This window comes from Brachypodium distachyon, chromosome 5 (assembly GCF_000005505.3).
Source record: "Brachypodium distachyon strain Bd21 chromosome 5, Brachypodium_distachyon_v3.0, whole genome shotgun sequence".
Lineage (NCBI taxonomy): Eukaryota > Viridiplantae > Streptophyta > Magnoliopsida > Poales > Poaceae > Brachypodium > Brachypodium distachyon.
The window spans coordinates 2,436,059-2,452,511 of NC_016135.3; the positions used below are offsets into that span (position 1 = coordinate 2,436,059).

Genomic DNA, 16,453 nt, shown 5'->3' on the forward strand with positions numbered 1-16,453 from the left:
AGGTATTGGTGCAAAAACTGACAGGAATATGAACATTAGCCGACAGAAGAATGGACATGGACCGACATGGAAAAATAGAAAAACTGACAGAAAATATGTAGATGATTAACATTAAATGCAATTCATATTTGCACAGCACAATAACAAATGAATATAAGCTCAACAGTAAATATGACCCACAATGAAGTCACAAACAAGTTCATATTGTCCAGAATGTGCAAACAAGTTCCAAGCATCACAATACATATTGTCTACAAGTCCTACATGAATTGGAGCATGACAAACCACATGTCAGGACTCAACCATGAATATAGCCATTACACATACCACAAAACACACAAGTCCAGCAAACCACCTTCACTTGTCAAAAGTTAGAACCATCCAACCACCTTTCACATGGCAGGACTCACAAACCACATGTCAGGACTCAACCATGAATATCCCTATTGGCCATGTAAGATATTATTTCATATATGTGACTAAATCAAACCAATTCTAGTTGGTATATTGATTCATAATTTTTGGGATGATATTTTGGTAATTCTTTTATACACTACTTTCATTAAATAGCTTCAAAAAATCAAAAACACATTATTTTGTCCAAATGGTATCAAATAAAAATTACATTTAGTACATTTAGAACCTTTTATGCGATACTTATGTTACAATATAAAGCAAAATCTTATTATATCCAACGATGAAAAATATGCGGAGAGTTATTGCACAGAAGGAATAAACTCCACGTTTGAGTTACCTTGAACCATTCAAGGCAATGTATGATCATGTCGCACATTTAATGTGATATTTTGATTCCAAGCTTGTTAGGGTGCAACATCCTTGCTCAGCCTCGCCTAATTTGGAGCTCATTTGGTATGTCAAAAGTTTCAAAAAGATTTTCAATTCCTATTCTTGTCGGTCTCCAACCCACGGGAAATATATATTCCCGTCGGCCAGATAAAAATCCCGACAGGAATTGAAGTTTTCCCTGTCAGCCCAACGAAAAAACCGACAGGAGGAGCTTTATATTCCTGTCTGTGTAAACTTGCCCGACAGGAATATATGTTCATTCCCGTGTGTGAGCTTCTAAACCGACACGAATTGACATTTCCCTGTGTGGTATGAGCCGACCGACAGGAAAATACTTCTATTCATATGTGGTTCTAGCCAACCGACAGGAATATACTGTTATTCTTGTCGGCCGGCTGCGGGCCCGACAGGAATAGAAGGCCCCCGACAGGGATATATCGGTTTGCGGTAGTGATAGTATACGCGATTCGTATTAAGTCTAAGTGAAAAATCCGTTTTGTGTGTTTAAATAATGAGGATCGAGAGGCACATGCATGATTGGTTAATTAACAAGGCAAAAATGACCCGAATCTCCGAGATTAGTGGCACAACCCGTTCGGTGGCCGTGGCATGATCAACAACGTGGTCTGGTCAGGGCACATGCATGTCGCCGGTAGACCCTAGCCACTAGCCAGCAAGGCAGCTTAGCTTCTCCTCTCTTTTTTTGATGACTTAATTAAAGTTGGGAATCTGAGTTCGCTGGCTTAGCTGGTCGCCCGCGACTGATCAGAATCCAAGTCAACCGTCTTTGACAGCCTAATTATTCTGATACATGCGTGCAACGTTGCGCCAGTTGCCAACCATATTTTGTGGCACATATTTTTATTTTGAGGAAACACACTATAGATGCAAGCGCTCTCACACATGCATACTCATCTCTATAAACGCACGCGCGCCATGTCTTTATGAGCACCTCCTAAAGACTGGACCGCCGACAGATTAATTATCTTGAGATTGGCGATTGGCGAAGTCATATTACATGTTCATACAGTGTTAATTAATCGTTGTTAAGATGGTTACGCGTATACTCCCTCGGAGCATGTGCTCTTTATAAATAATACTAACATAGTAGGTACATCGATTTCTAAGCATTGCTGGCTGTACTTAGGCAGGCTATAAAGCCAGGAGTTCCCGACTAGATCTGAAATCTCAAGGGACTTCTACTTGCAAGATGGCTAGGTTGCACGGAGCGCCAACGGCTTGGGGGCTCGGAGTAGCGATCTTCTAATTCTTCATATCTTCGACTGCCTTCCTCAAAAGCTGTAAGTTTGCTCAGCGTCTTCTAGAAAGTACTATCGTTTCTCAACTCCATTTGAAAACAGTCTAATTTGGTCGTTTAGGCTGTGTTTGGCATTGAGGTGGATTATGATAATTCAGATTTTTCAACCGGCTTTTAGCTATTTTCGTGTTTGGCATATTAATTTTTTCCTGCATTTGTGTGTATTTTTCAACAGTAAATTATAAAATAAGTTCAGTGCAACATAGTTCGGCAATGCCAAATTAAACCTTAATCTTGCAACATCTATGAATGACTGGGCCGGCTGCTGAGGTTGTTGTCCCGGTGTGTTCTAGATCCAAGGTTTTGGTTATCATGTGGTATTTCCAGACACCGCTCGGTAATCGCTTTTCTTTGAGTCCCCACAGAATGGGATGTTTAGGGGCGGGGTCTGTTTTTTAAAGAATATAAACCATTGGAGAATTACATGTGCAGTACATAATCATTTAAAAAGAAAAAATGAATTCAAAATTTGATTAAGAAATTACGTCTAGTAAAAGGCCAGTATTTTCCTATCACCGTGGTTATCCCTTCTGAGAAAAAGAAAGAAAGAGTGAATTCAATTTTTGATCCTCCAAGTTCCAGTTTTTTGACAATTTTGATCCCATTTAGTGAGATTTCCGTTTTTTACCCCATTTAGCAAACGTTTTGCCACAAATGACCCCATTTAATTTTTTTAGTTGGAAAATTCACTATTGTTTTTTTGAAAATCTCATCTAAACTAAACGCGTGCAAGGGGGAATGCATGCATGAATGCATGGAATATTCCTTTGACCGAGCTTTTGACCAATGATTAGTCAATTTATATATACTTTTCATGAAATAAGATTGATATTATTAAACTAGTATTCAAAATTAATTGTTTATGGTTATGATTTGTATCACATGAGTCACATGTCCATAGAATAATCGTTGGTCAAAGGCTTAGTCAAAAAAAACAATATACAGTACATCCTAATTTAAGGAACGGGGAGAGTACTTACTAAATCACAAACCCAAAATTGCATGCCATAGTTGACCTCATGCAGGGCCGCAAAGCGCTTGTCTATCACGTTGTTTCGCATCCCCATCGGCCCACATGCCTGATACCTTCTGAAACACCCACAAATTGGCCACACCACAACTGCAGGGATCTAACGCCTGCAGGAAAGAACAACGTTGATGATGCCACTGTCATCCTATCCGATGTGCTGGATCTGAATTTCTGACCCGGAGCGGAAGAGATGCTCAATCTCTAGGATGATACCTCCAGCAACAAGCAGGGAAACGTTCGTCTGGGTCTTGAACCATTTTGATGGGCAACAAAGATACTACCTACTTCATTAAAAAAATTAGAAAAACAGGGAGCCTCTCCCCAGCCCCATCTTTTACTAGACGAAGCCACCACCCCCAGGTTCTCAGCATGTCACAGGCAAAAGTAAAAACATACTCCAGCCGTACTGTAATTATTGTCGTTGTTTTAGTACAAATTTGAGCTAAAAAGCAATTTCGCACCTATTACATGGCAAAGATGCCCAGGCTCTTCACCCACCAAAACTCACGACAGAGACCAACTATCAAAGCAGACTTCAGGGGATGGCTCAGCTTCACAGGTTGATCACCGGGCCAATCTCCATTTCCTTCATCTGGACCTCGCCTTCGTGCCCAATCTCCGCAATCTTGATCGAGGCAGAACCAGATGCCAACACCAGCCAAAGCTAGTCTCCTTCTAGTGCAGCAGCAAAGGCCGCCAAAGAAGTAGTAGAATTTGTTCCAGCCCCTGGAATAGTCGCTCCCGCGAGCATGTTCTGGCAGCAACACTTTCCAGCTTTTGATGTTTCTTAGCACTTTGCCCCAGACCTGTTTGATATTGATCCACAAAACATTGTTAAACACAATGTCATTGCGGCACTCCCACTCCCACAGTCCCCACAGGACTGCTGCCGACAGTAGATTAAACACAGACATCGTCTTATGATTAATCCAATGTCTAGCTAATGATTCAAAATCTAGCACAGTCACATTGAACATTATAGCAATATCAGACCAGATACACCTAGCAACTACACATTCAAAGAACAGATGACTCACAGATTCCAGTTCTTTACACAAGACACAGTCCAAATGTTTCATCATTTTCCTTTTCTCCATAATCCATATTATCTGTAATCATTATCTTATTATTAGCCAGCAGCCTAAGGAAGATATGAATTTTAGGAGGAACTACAATTTTCCACATGAAAGGCAAAAACACCGGCATCACCCCTCTATTAGTTACAACTTTATACAAAGAACTGGAAGAGAAAACCCCATTGCTTTCATATTTCCAGATCACAAAATCAACCTCATTACTAAAACATATACTACCATCAGTCATCTCCAATTCCCTCCACTGTTCTAACATCAGAGCAGTGAAGGTTCTCCTAAAAGTACGTTTGAGTTGTGCACCATCCCAAGCATCAACTACAGTAATATTAAATTTTGATCGTTAAATATAACATCTGATGATTAAATAATTAAGACGATGTGGATTAATGTGGTGCTTCCCCTCGATCGGATGTCTGGCTTAGTTCCGTAACTAAATACATTCTTTTTTGTTACCAGATGTTGTGTCAAATAGTTCATATCCGTGAAGATGGATAACAATCAACGCCAGCCAGAAAGTTACACGATCACTGTCAGGGAAGGCGACACGCCTGGGCCATCAGAAGTAATAATCTCAATTTTCGAGGGGCAAATAAGCTTCCACCATGCCGGACGTGGTAATATTATTCCTCCAAACGACATGGTCAGAGAAACAGATGATCCCCCCCAACGGCAGGAGATGCAAGTCGCCTTGCTCAAAGCGGCAGTAGAAGGTGATCGAAAGGAACTTGAGCGAATTCTGCAGGAGGAATTAGACCAACAAGTGGAGGCGGAAAAGCGAGCTCCTGAACCTAGGCAAGAGGAGGAAATCCGGACTCCTCCAAGGACATCCATGCTTCTGCAAGGAGTGACATCTGACTTGGATGGGGTTCTCCATATTGCTGCAAGGTTAGGGCATGTGGAGCTAGTGAAGAAAATCGCCATGTGGCCAGGTTTGGTGATTGATGTAGAAGCCAAGAACAGGAGGGGAGAGACTCCCTTGCACTGTGCAGCTGCCACAGGGAATGTCGCGATGATCGGCCTTGTCATGTCGATAGCTTGCCGAGAGCAACGTGCCAAGCAACTCTTGAGAGAGAAGAAGTGTGATGGGGAGACATGCTTGCACGAGGCAGTGCGGTCTGGAAATAAGCTTGCCGTGGAGACGCTGGTCGAGGAGGATGTTAACGTCTTCGAACGTGGCGACCCCTGTGTGCTGGTGGGAATGGAGGATAATGAGGGTGTTTCTCCTCTCTACTTGGCTACAACTCTACGCCAACTTGACATCGTTCAGTTTCTCACCCAGAAACAACGACGCCTCAGCTATCCAGATGCATCCTACAAAGGGCCTGGAGAAAAGACAGCTCTGCACGCTGCTGTCCTCCTGGGCAAAGGTATGTACAGTGTAGTGTGGCAAATCAAAAGACAGGTCATTAATTCTTCGTCATTTATTTGACCAATATCATCTTAATTAGTTTGGCTCTCACATTACATTACATTACATTAACTTTCTCTCTCAAATGTAGATCTCAGCAAATGTCTTGTGCAGTGGAAGAAGGGGCGCCTCGTATCGATGGCAGATGAATCTTGGAACACGCCGCTTCACCTCTTGGCATCAACAGAAGACACATCTATCGCAAAGCTTCTTCTCAAAGCGGACGAATGTGCTGGATACCACGCCGACAAAGAGGGATCACTGCCCATACATGTTGCTGCTGCCAATGGAAGCCTTACGATCGTCGAGCTCTTGGCTAAGAAGCGTCCCGGCTGCGCTTTGGCATGCAATAACTTAGGCCAGACGATCCTCCACATTGCTGTCCAAAAGAGAAGATACGATGTGGTAAACTATGTGTGCTCCAAGCACAAGTTAGCAGGAATCTTAAACGTCAGGGATTCAAGTGGGAATACGGCTCTTCATTTGGCTGTAGAGCAAGGAAATCAGTTCATTTTTTGCCGGTTAATGCGGTGTCCGGAAGTATGTTTGAGCTTCACAAACAAGGAGGCGCGTACACCTCTTGATATTGCACAGTTGAAGCTCCCACTTGGCCTGTCATTATCGCCGGTAAGTATATATCGTAATTTCCCTCCAAAATACTAATTTATTATGGTTCCTATTTCATATTAATTGTACTTTCTTGCCCTTTAAGGTTCTGTTTGGCATTGCGGTGGATTATCATAATCCCGTTTTTTCCAACTTTTCCCTATTTTTGTATGTATTTTTCCACATCAGATTATAAAATAAGTTCAGCGGCTCAACGCGGCACAGTTCAGCAATGCCAAATGAGCCTAAGAGTACCTTTGAGATGGACACTATCTTATCTTATATTACAAACTAATCCCTCCGTTCACTGTAAAAAAAACTACCAAAATAAACACTACTCAAATAAACACTACCAAGACATTGACAAGGGGTTGTATGTACTAAAGTTTCTAAATAAACACTACTAAAATAAACACTGCCAAGACTAAATCATGCTCGAATGGTCTGTCAGCCAATTAACCTTGGTTCAGTCCTGGTCCCTTTTTTTTTTCCCATATGGCTCTGACCAGTGGGCCCAACTGGTCAGATTTGCTTTCAAATGCCCTTGACCTCAAATTTTAGTCTGCATTACCAATTAACCAAATAGTTGTGGTTATGTGACAAGAAGTTCTGAGAGCTGTGGTTTTCTGATACTAGATACATAATTGGTTTTTGATCCATCCTGGTAAAATGGTACAATTAATTTTTATTCTCTACATTGTTTTGCATGAATAAATGGAAACCGAATTGCTAGTGTTATCTTAATATTTGTGCACATTTTAGTTTTGCGGTTGATTGAAGTCCCATATTTTATATATTTTTCGTTCTGAAATACAGCTCATTATGAACTTCATATGAAACTTATTTAAATTTTATTTTATTTTATTTTGGATTTAATATAGAAGAGTATAATCGTGTTGCAGTGGTTATCCACGTGAATAGAGGTCATACCTACTATATATATAGTTTTAAAATATAGACAGTTGATGATCTATCATGGTGGAATGGTATATTAATTAATTTTTGTTTTCTACATTGCTTTGCATGATTATTGGGTACTAATCCAGTTCATCCCTTAATTACTCCAGGCTCCCCGGCAATGGATTATGTACCACCTTGTACTTGCTGGCGGTGATTACGGCACCTGTCGAAGGGACCAGTTCGCTACTGTCTTGGCAAAACCTGACAGGGAGAAGGAGTCCAAATCAACCGGCAAATCCGCTGGGCTGGTGGCTGTCTGTGCAGTGCTCATCCTGACCATAGCATTCGCAGCGCCTTTCACCGTGACAAGAATGTACAGCCGCTCAGAGGACTCGGCTGAGTATGAGAGCTTAGCATGGGCAATTGCTTACAGGATCTTCATGGCGTCCGACGCCTTCGCGTTCGCCTTCTCCGCAGTGGCCACCTCTTGCTGCACCTACGCCGGGTTCTCCTTCATGGACAGGAGGACACGGTTATTCTACCTCACCACGGGAGGGGTATCCCTCCGGCTAGCGGCGGTGTCGATCATCGTCGTGTTCTCGTCGGGGGTGTATGTGGCCGTTGCTCCGGTTGATTACCTAATCCCCATCGCCGTCTGCCCGTTTGCTGCTCTGGTCATCATACCGCAGCTCACGCCTGTCTTCGTGATGCTCCTTCACGCGTGGTCTTTGCTCATGAGGATTGGCTTCCTAGCATGGTGCCGCACCATGTTCTGCTGGCTCCCTCGACCCAGCCGATACCGGGTCCCTGGAAGGTACCGCGGCCTTCGTGGGAGTAGCTTGGCGGTGCTGTTTTGCGTTTTCCTGGTCTGTTACCTTATCTTTGTGTGTGCATTCCTGTCCGCCAGGAACATTATCAAAGGATTCTAGCAATGACACACCGGCTTAATTGCATGTGATTGATGACAATTGGAGATTAATTAGTTTGTGGCATTATTTTCTTACTTCATGCACGGTGTTTCCACCATGATCTTCTACTGTATGTTCTGCGATGCTCCATTTTTCTTCTGTTTCGAATTTGTGCCATTTGTAAAGTAGATTTGGTCATTAGTTGTATCCCATTAGATTTTTTTTTAATATGACAATTAATGTATCATCCTGTGAAGACGTTGGATATTTGCTCCCGGCCCAAATATAATTTCTGAAAAATCCCAAAGACCCATTTGCTGGAGTGGAAAAGGTACAAAGACTATACTGGTTAAGTATGGTGTAACAGAGGTAATACAACTCATCTGAACCGATGTCCATAAATTCGAGTTTGTTTCATCGACATACCTTGGAGAACCTGAAGGTATATATACCGAACCGATCTTCCACCAGTCTGTATATATCAACAAGCTGCGGGGGAGAAACGAGCTGCAGTAGGCTATGGAGAAATCGGGTTTATTCCCTTGAATCAACATTGAATAATCTAACCCTGAAAAACAGTGAACCGATGTAGTCAGTAGTACCTCTTCTACATGCAACTTGGAGAGTCCTTGGTGAAAGCCATTATAAGATGTCTCCTGATCCCATAATCAATCAGGAACAACGGTGTGCTCCATCTTGTATGGTGTCAGTGAGATCCAATTTCTTCTTCATGTTGACTTGTCACCATTTGCCTGCAGTATAAAATAAAAATTGCATACCCAGGTGTTGGATACATGAACCTGAATGGAAATAATCATATTACTGTGGCAAAATTGGTTGTTGGACATCACAATTTCTTGCATTTTGCTTAGAGACACTATTTTTTTGCTCTTTGCTCAGTACCATCACAAAAATGTATAAATTTGCTGAAAGATACCGCGGACGATTAAATGCCATTTCTTATTCCAGGAGAGAGAAGATGAATAACAGGTCATATATATATCTTGCTTCCGTGGCAGGTTCAGATTCAGCCTTCTATACTGAATTCAAACATGACAACCTGATACACCAGGTTTTCTTGTACAAAACTACAAACAGGCTATCCAAAATGCAGCACAATGCAAGGTGTCTCTTGCGTACAAGATTAAACATAAACCTGTCCATATATGGATTTTTTTTTAACTGTTTTGTGTTGTTGCTGGAGACAAGAAATGGTGACATGGTTATGGCAAGACAGCAAAATTATTCTCCAGATACCCCGCACCCACTAACACATTTTTCAGCAAATTATCTTTACATGGTACTAGAAGTGCCTATGAGCAAAAAGCACACAATAAAGGTGTCCCACAGACAACGTTGCGTTACTGAGAATACCATGTATGCAGTGCAATGTACTAAGGGTAGGGGTTTACCAATTTGCTTTGACTTGAAAACCCAATCTGGAAGGGGAACATCAGCTGGGCAAGCTTTCTTAGCATTGTGAGTCTGCGGGAGAAAACAACAGGGAAAGTGAATACAATTCAGCAAATATATACTCCCTCCTATCCATAATAAGTGTCACTGATTTAGTACAACTTTGATAGCTTGGGCTGCCCACAGAAGACGGTCAAAAATCAAGATCTTTTCGGTTTGAACTTCCGTGGACCTAGAAGCCGTTTGGCAGCTGTCAAATTTAAGATGGCGGGTGATACCCTTGAAGAAGTCGAGCATGGTGATGGAGTCCGATACAGTGTGCGATAGGCAACTCAAATCGCGTGAATGCCTGATCTACAATAGCACAGAAACACGGCCCATGTGCTGACTGCATTAGCATGCCTGTATGTGCTTGCATCCAGTTGCCTACCATCTCGTTATTTGTGATTTGGTGGTAGCTTGACAATACTAAATTTAGAATCAGAGGATTAGGTCGATAAATTATCAATATACCTCAGACATGCATGTGCCTACTTGCTAATTAATTTCGTTGTACTCCTCTGATTCATCAACCCTCCTAAGTCTCAACAGTGGGCATAGTGGAAGCGAAGGAGAAAATGGAAGAACAGGTCGAGATTTGCTAATCTATTGGTAATAGAATTATCTATTGATAACGTACCATGGTTATGGTACGTTAGAGTTATCATCACCATCATCGTCTCTGTGCGCGGTTGATGCCTCCTCCAGAGAAACTTGGTACAGGTGTTCTGCCATGAGCCACAGGATGGTGGTCAGCTCACCGCCACTGTTGAGCTTCTTGGCATGCGACTCCCTGCTGCACTTGTTGCCTGCATAGACGAGAATGTCCGTCCACACGTCGAGGACAAGCTCCAAGGAGTCGACCGTACCGTCCCTCTCCTTCTCCAGCAGCTGCTTGGCAAGCCGAACCACGTAGGTGAGACGAGGAGCGTCGTGGCTGAACCTTCGGCTCTCGTACTCCTCGTACACGTCGTTGGCGAGCTCCTCTCTCTCGGCCGCCCTGGAACTGGAACCCGGGCCATCGCGCAGGCGGAACAGGTTCTTGATCGTACCAGCTTTACGTCCAGATTTATTTCTCATGCTGACCAGATTGTCGCAAGTTCGTTGGTAGAGCCGGTTCTGGGGCTGGCCTGGCAGCATGTAGGGCCGCTCCACCAGGAGGAACATCAGGTAGTTTGACAGCACCCTGATGGCCTCCACGCGAGGCGCCGCGTCCTGGGCCTTGGCTCTGTCGCTCTTGGCCAGGAAGATGTCGGTGCCGATGTGCCAGATGATGATGCCCTCCTGGAACTCGACGCCGAGGGAGTCCCTGAGCATCGTCCCTTCTTTGTACAGCCCACGACGGTCCAGTGGCTCCTCGCCCCACTTCTTCCTCAGCATGCCCAGCGAGTTGAGCCTCCCCTTGGTGTACAGCTGCCTCATGTGCAGAGATATGCACCGCCTGATCGAGTCCGGCAGCTTGGTTGAACCGGAGTAATGCTTCCTGTTCCACCACCCGTTGGGTCCCACCGCCTTGGCGAGCCTCCCTAGCAGAGGGCTGGTGAGCGGCGTGTCGGCGGGGCGGGTGCACAAGTGCAACATGTTGTACTGACCCATTGTGCGTGACCACCTCCTTGAATTGTACCAACCACGGCCAGCTGCACCTCCCTTGACAAGATGGTGAAGATGTACAACTGCACGCCGAAGCCTGTCCCATCTGCCGTTGCACAGGGCTGCGTACCGAAGCCAGCGCCACCTGGTGGTGCTCAGGAACGCGAACGTCCAAGACGACCCGAGCGCGTTCACGAGCGACGTCGTCTCCATGAACAAGGCACCACCCAGCAAGATGTAGGTGATGGCCACGTCAGCACTGCTGTGGCCGTCCTTGACGGTGGACCAGAACAACAACAGCGAGGCGGCAGTGGTGACTGGCGAGACCACGCGGACAATGTAGCCGGACAAGGTGTGGACCACGGCCGCCTTGGTGTACAGGACATCGTACATGAGCGAAAGCTCGATCTCCATCAGCGCCCACAGCTCCACTCTCTGCATCATCTTGCTGGTGTACTCTTCCTGCCCTTCCACGGAATCCTTCTCAATCACCGAAGAATCAACGATGGCACGCTTGCAGATGTGGAACAGGGAGTGAGCCCGTCGCACGAGGAATTCCTCCTCAGACGCTTCGTCCTGGGGGTGGAAATGTTTATGCATGGCGGGTGGTTGCTTCTTGACGGAGCCGCCGATGCTCTCCAGGGTGCCGCACTTGAGCGCCCAAGTCCTCTCCCCGTACTTGATGACGCCGACAGCAAACATCAGCAGGGAGGCCAGCCAGAGCAAGCTCCCTGCAGCATCCTGACCGGCGATGTTCTTGTTGAGGACATAGGCTGCTCCGAGGACCTGCACGACGAGGGTTTGGAGATGGCGGAGCCAGAGCTGGTTGTCCTGGAGCGCGTAGGCGGTGATGTTGTCCGGGCCGCCCAGGTGCAGCAGGAGGAACGGCGCCCAGAAGGCGACAAGCTGGTGCTCGCGCACGGTGCTGCTGAACGAGAGGTGGCCCACGGCATATATGGCAGTTGAGTCCGCCATGAGGTATGCTAGCCAGAGGAGGAGTCTCCGCATGGGGGAGGCTTCGCGCCGGCGGATCCCAGCGAAGACGAAGAGGACGGCCTGGAGGCCGAGGCTGAGGAGAACCAGGATCTGCATCGACCGGTGGTTCCACAACTCCAGCGGCCCACCTGCTGCCATATTTAATTTGCTCCTGTGCCTGCACTTTTTGCACTCTGCACTGCCTGGAATGAATGGATTTTCACGATCTTACACACTTCATTTGCTAATTATCAGTTGACTGTAATTATCGTAAATCTCAGTCAACACACTTGTATAACATTAATTTGGCAGTAGACCTGCAGGAGATCTTTTTTGGTATAATAGATTATATCTTCGCTGCATCAGTGTGCTCACAAAAGCAATACTTCATCATGTAAATAATACTTGATCGATTACAATTCACAAGTGAGATGTATACATACCGGCTAGACAGAGTGATGTTGCGGAGACCGTAGGTCTAAAATCAGTCCATCTGGTCGCCCGGATGAGGATGCAGCGGCTGGCCGGCTAACGGCAGAAAGACCGGAGGTTGATGGCACTACTAAGTACTAAAAACCGGGCATGCCAAGTAGTCCAGTCCAGATCTCCTCTTAAGAAGGAACCTTCGTGGTTTCTAAGGTGGATGGATGCAACCAAAACTTGGTGCTAATTAAGCTGGCAGACCCCAATATACTACTAGGTTACACTTGTAGATTAGATGTCTGTGGCACTTCCAAGCTTAGTTAAGATTAGATTAAGGAAGCTGGTGCCGGAGTGCGATCCGGGGCCAAAGCCACGTGAGATGCATCACGCTGCTCCTCTCTAAATCTCATTGTCTAGGCTAGACAAGCAGCGCGTCTATATTTGAGGTTGGTAAACTATGTTATGTAGGAGTATAAAACTTATTTCACAATCTGTTGTTAAAATGTATGCACAAAACTTTACCAAAAAGTTTGGTGATTAGATCACAGCCCTCTCCAAGCTTATTTCTACATCGGAGGTGCCCTAAAAGTTACACTTGGATCTTTTTTTTTGGCAGCAGTTTCACTTGGATCTTGTTTGGTCAGGCTTGGGTCTTCCCAACCCAGGATAGCGGTTCCCCTAAAAAAAAAAAACAGGATATCGGTGTGCGAGATGAGCGATGGGCCAGGGCCCTAAAATACTAGGGTCCCAAATCACGCTTATGCATCATCAGTTACAGGCTTACAGCTTAAGTTAACCCCTAAATGCACGGATAATTATAGCACGTTAAATACTTCCTCACCGGAGGTCCGCTGCCGCAGGAGAAGCCGCGACGCCGACCACCGACGGAGACGCGCCAACTCCTTCTCCGTCGCCGAAGCGCCGCATCCCGGAGCTCCTCTTTCGCCGCCCCGGTCTCCTTCCCCGGCTCCGGCCGCCGTTCTCCAATACATGCGCCGCAACGTCCCCATGGCCCCACCTCCTCCGACCGGATATGCCCTCCCCCTCCCACTCGATCCACCACCGGTGAGCATCTACCTACGCCGCGCCTCCCTCCCGCAGACGCAGCCGTGCTCGCTGGCCGGCGAGCGCCGCCGGCCCGCCGCCAGCGCTACCTTTTTTTTAGACGAGCCGCGCGCTGCTTGGTTTGCCCTGACGCGGAAATCGTAAAGGCCCCGGTCATTTCCTCAGCAGCCCATCTCTCTCCCCTCTCTTCCCTTACTAGGCCGCAAGCCCACCTCAGATTCAGAACCTCAACACCCGACCGGCTGCTCCAGAAGCCCAACTTGCCCCGTGCTCCAAGACGCCGCGCCAGCCCAGCCCAGTGTGGCCCAAGTGCCCAACACGCCAAGACACCCCGAGTGGCCCAGTGCTGTCGGCTCGGCATGACGGCATCCCAGCCGCCGACCTTTGGTCCTTTAGCCCAGTTGCCCTAAAAAAACGTCAGCGCTGAACCATTTTTCCAAAAACAGAAATACATAATACCCCTGGGTTGCAAAATTCATAACTTTTGAAATAATCCGGAAAATGAGAAACTAGTGACATTAGATCACAAATTACCTCTAGTTTGTTTTAGAATTTTTTAGCGGATTTTGTTTTGTAGTACCTTTTTCAGTTTCTGATTAAAAATCACCTCATAAAAAGGAAATATTCTTCTTTTATTCCTAGAAAATTGTCTATTAGTCCAAATTCTGGTATAATGTTGCAATGATATTTTTATCGAATAGTTTGGAAAAAAGTTAGTGATGTCTTGGACCAGGCAGAAACTACGTGCTGTCATATTTGCTTCATCTGCATTGGCTGCATGCCTTGTTTGTTTAAAAAGAAATACGAGGAAAGGTGAGATCTGGACTTCTGGAGCTTTCCCTTTCACTGAAGCCCCCACGTAGAACTCCTAGCTCTCAAGAGCAGGTTCCGACACACTGCGGACGTTTGTGGCCACGGCGCCGCGTGGTGGCTAACGCTGGGAAGCGTTCGGGTGCCTCCTTCGCCAGACGTGCTGCTTGATGGTACTGATGCACCGCTGCCAGGAGCTCGCTTACGCAACCGCTCGAAGCTACGGGGAGGCCGCCGACCTTGATGTCATGAATACACGTCGGGGCGCCGTTCTCGGCCGAAGACAGAAAACTGTGCACGCCTCTTGGTGCTCCCAGCCCTTTCGCTGTTTTGCACATGTCTCACGGGGTCAACTGGCCTGCAACCTCCGGAAACGCCAAGCCACACCAACAGGCACCCGTCCCTCTCCCAGCCCTTCGCTGTTTTGAAGAAAGATATCACAAGATAGAGTGAGTTAATGGCTCAGGTCTCATGCTGACGTGGCAAGTGTAATGGTCCAGCGATCAGAAATGCCATCAAATTTCCTAATCTACCCGATTTGGGTTCTTTGAGACAGTTTGCCCCAAAAAACCGTGGTTCTGTAAGATTATTAGTGATAATTATGACCCGATGTAATCCTAGCCCCGAGAATTGTGGTTTTGCGAAATTTAATCTAAAAGAAAAATACAATAGATCGATACAAACGAAACGAACATAAGCAGCAGAGTTCGCTATACACCTAAAAGCTCCATCATAGCCTTCAAAAATTAACATCCGTAGATCCATACTCCGCATCTTGAGGCTCCAATGTCTTCAGCAACGAAATTGTAAATATTTTATTTTTTTTGAGCGATGATCTTGTCTCCCCGATTTTCTAGAGAAAAGTCCATTTTGAACCCTAAACTTGTAGAACTTGTCTGAATCAAACCCTAACCTTCTAATCCCGGGTTTTCAGCCCCTGACCTATCTAATCCCGGTCAATTTAAACCTTAGCCCGAAATTTCCTATCTGGCTAGGTTGGGATAATGATATGTCTTAGGATCTGGTGAGTGAGCACTGTATGTGGGTCCTGACTACTTATTCTTATGGAAAATTACCTGGAAAAAATTACCCACAATATTGTTAAAAAAACTACCAGGCATCTGGTGAGGACATCGGCATTCTTCCCTCGAAGCGAGCCCTCCCGACCTGGCGAGCGGCGACCTGGGCAGCAGTAGCGGAGCATACACGCAGGGAGCACCGGTTCCGGCGACGGCGAGCCAAGCCGTCCCCGCCTAAGAAAGTATATCAAAAGACCTTAGCCAACATAGTTAAAAATATATTAGAAGACGGTATAAGAAAATTAGTAACGGTTATTCTCGTTAGTTATGTCCTAAACATAGTTAAAAATATCAAAATTAAGAAAATAAGAGATACGAGAGCATCATTTGTGTCCTTCCTCTAGTCTTAGCCAGCAATCCCAGTATTACGTCAACAAAACCAGTGCGGCAAACACCATTTTCGGGATTAAGGGGTTTAATTGACCGGGATCAGTAAAGGCAGGGTCTGAAATTCAGGAATTCAAAGTTTAAGGTCTGATTCAGACTTTATCAAGTTCAGGGTTGAAAATAGACTTTTCTCGATTTTCTAACAGCATCGGTGACCAGGGTCAGCCTGGGCCAGGCAAAAGGGGCGACGGCCCGGGGCCTGCCCATTTAGGGGCCCAAAACATTTGTTCGTTTGCTTCTTTTTTTTAGAGTAATTTGTTCGTTTGCTACGAGAGATACAAGTCTACGTGAAGGAAAAATTGATCCCAGGATTTTCTCAAAAAAAAAAATTTGATCCTAGGATCGGTGATTCGTTTCTAAAAAAGTACTCCACGACCAGGGAGGGAGAGGGAGGGCCAGCAACTAAACTCAAAATTGAATAGAGTGAAACTCTAGTAAACTCAAAATTAAGCATTAATGAAATCCAAATTGAACAGGGAGGGATCGAGAGGGAGTACTAAAATTCCCGCAAGAAGAGATCGCGTCAGGCCGGCCCGTCGCATCGACATAGAATTTCTTTCCCGCTCAACCCGCAGCCCCCCACGTGGTCCGTTGAGTTGAC

At 45.7% G+C, this 16,453-nt stretch overlaps 2 protein-coding genes across 3 annotated transcripts; one reads left to right on the forward strand and one right to left on the reverse strand.

Annotated features, from left to right (window-relative positions):
- Positions 1-1,957: 1,957 nt before the first annotated feature.
- On the forward strand, positions 1,958-8,371 carry LOC112269236 (ankyrin-2-like). The gene is made up of 4 exons (XM_024455474.1): positions 1,958-2,108; positions 4,706-5,616; positions 5,749-6,284; positions 7,331-8,371. The coding sequence occupies exons 2-4, from the start codon at positions 4,737-4,739 to the stop codon at positions 8,090-8,092; spliced, it is 2,178 nt and encodes a 725-aa protein (XP_024311242.1). The 5' UTR covers positions 1,958-2,108; positions 4,706-4,736; the 3' UTR covers positions 8,093-8,371.
- LOC100838865 lies at positions 5,901-13,692 on the reverse strand. 2 transcript variants are annotated; one of them, XR_002960755.1, is made up of 6 exons: positions 12,532-13,692; positions 10,164-12,291; positions 9,484-9,556; positions 8,674-8,823; positions 8,498-8,588; positions 5,901-6,036 (listed from the first exon to the last, which is right to left on the reverse strand). XR_002960755.1 is itself a non-coding variant. In XM_024455473.1 (2 exons), the coding sequence occupies exons 1-2, from the start codon at positions 13,582-13,584 to the stop codon at positions 10,169-10,171; spliced, it is 2,355 nt and encodes a 784-aa protein (XP_024311241.1). In that variant the 5' UTR covers positions 13,585-13,692; the 3' UTR covers positions 9,616-10,168. The 2 variants fall into 2 exon arrangements, 1 of the variants encoding a protein (XP_024311241.1); XM_024455473.1 differs by lacking the exons at positions 5,901-6,036; positions 8,498-8,588; positions 8,674-8,823; positions 9,484-9,556 and having other exon boundaries at positions 9,616-12,291; positions 13,353-13,692.
- Positions 13,693-16,453: the final 2,761 nt, after the last annotated feature.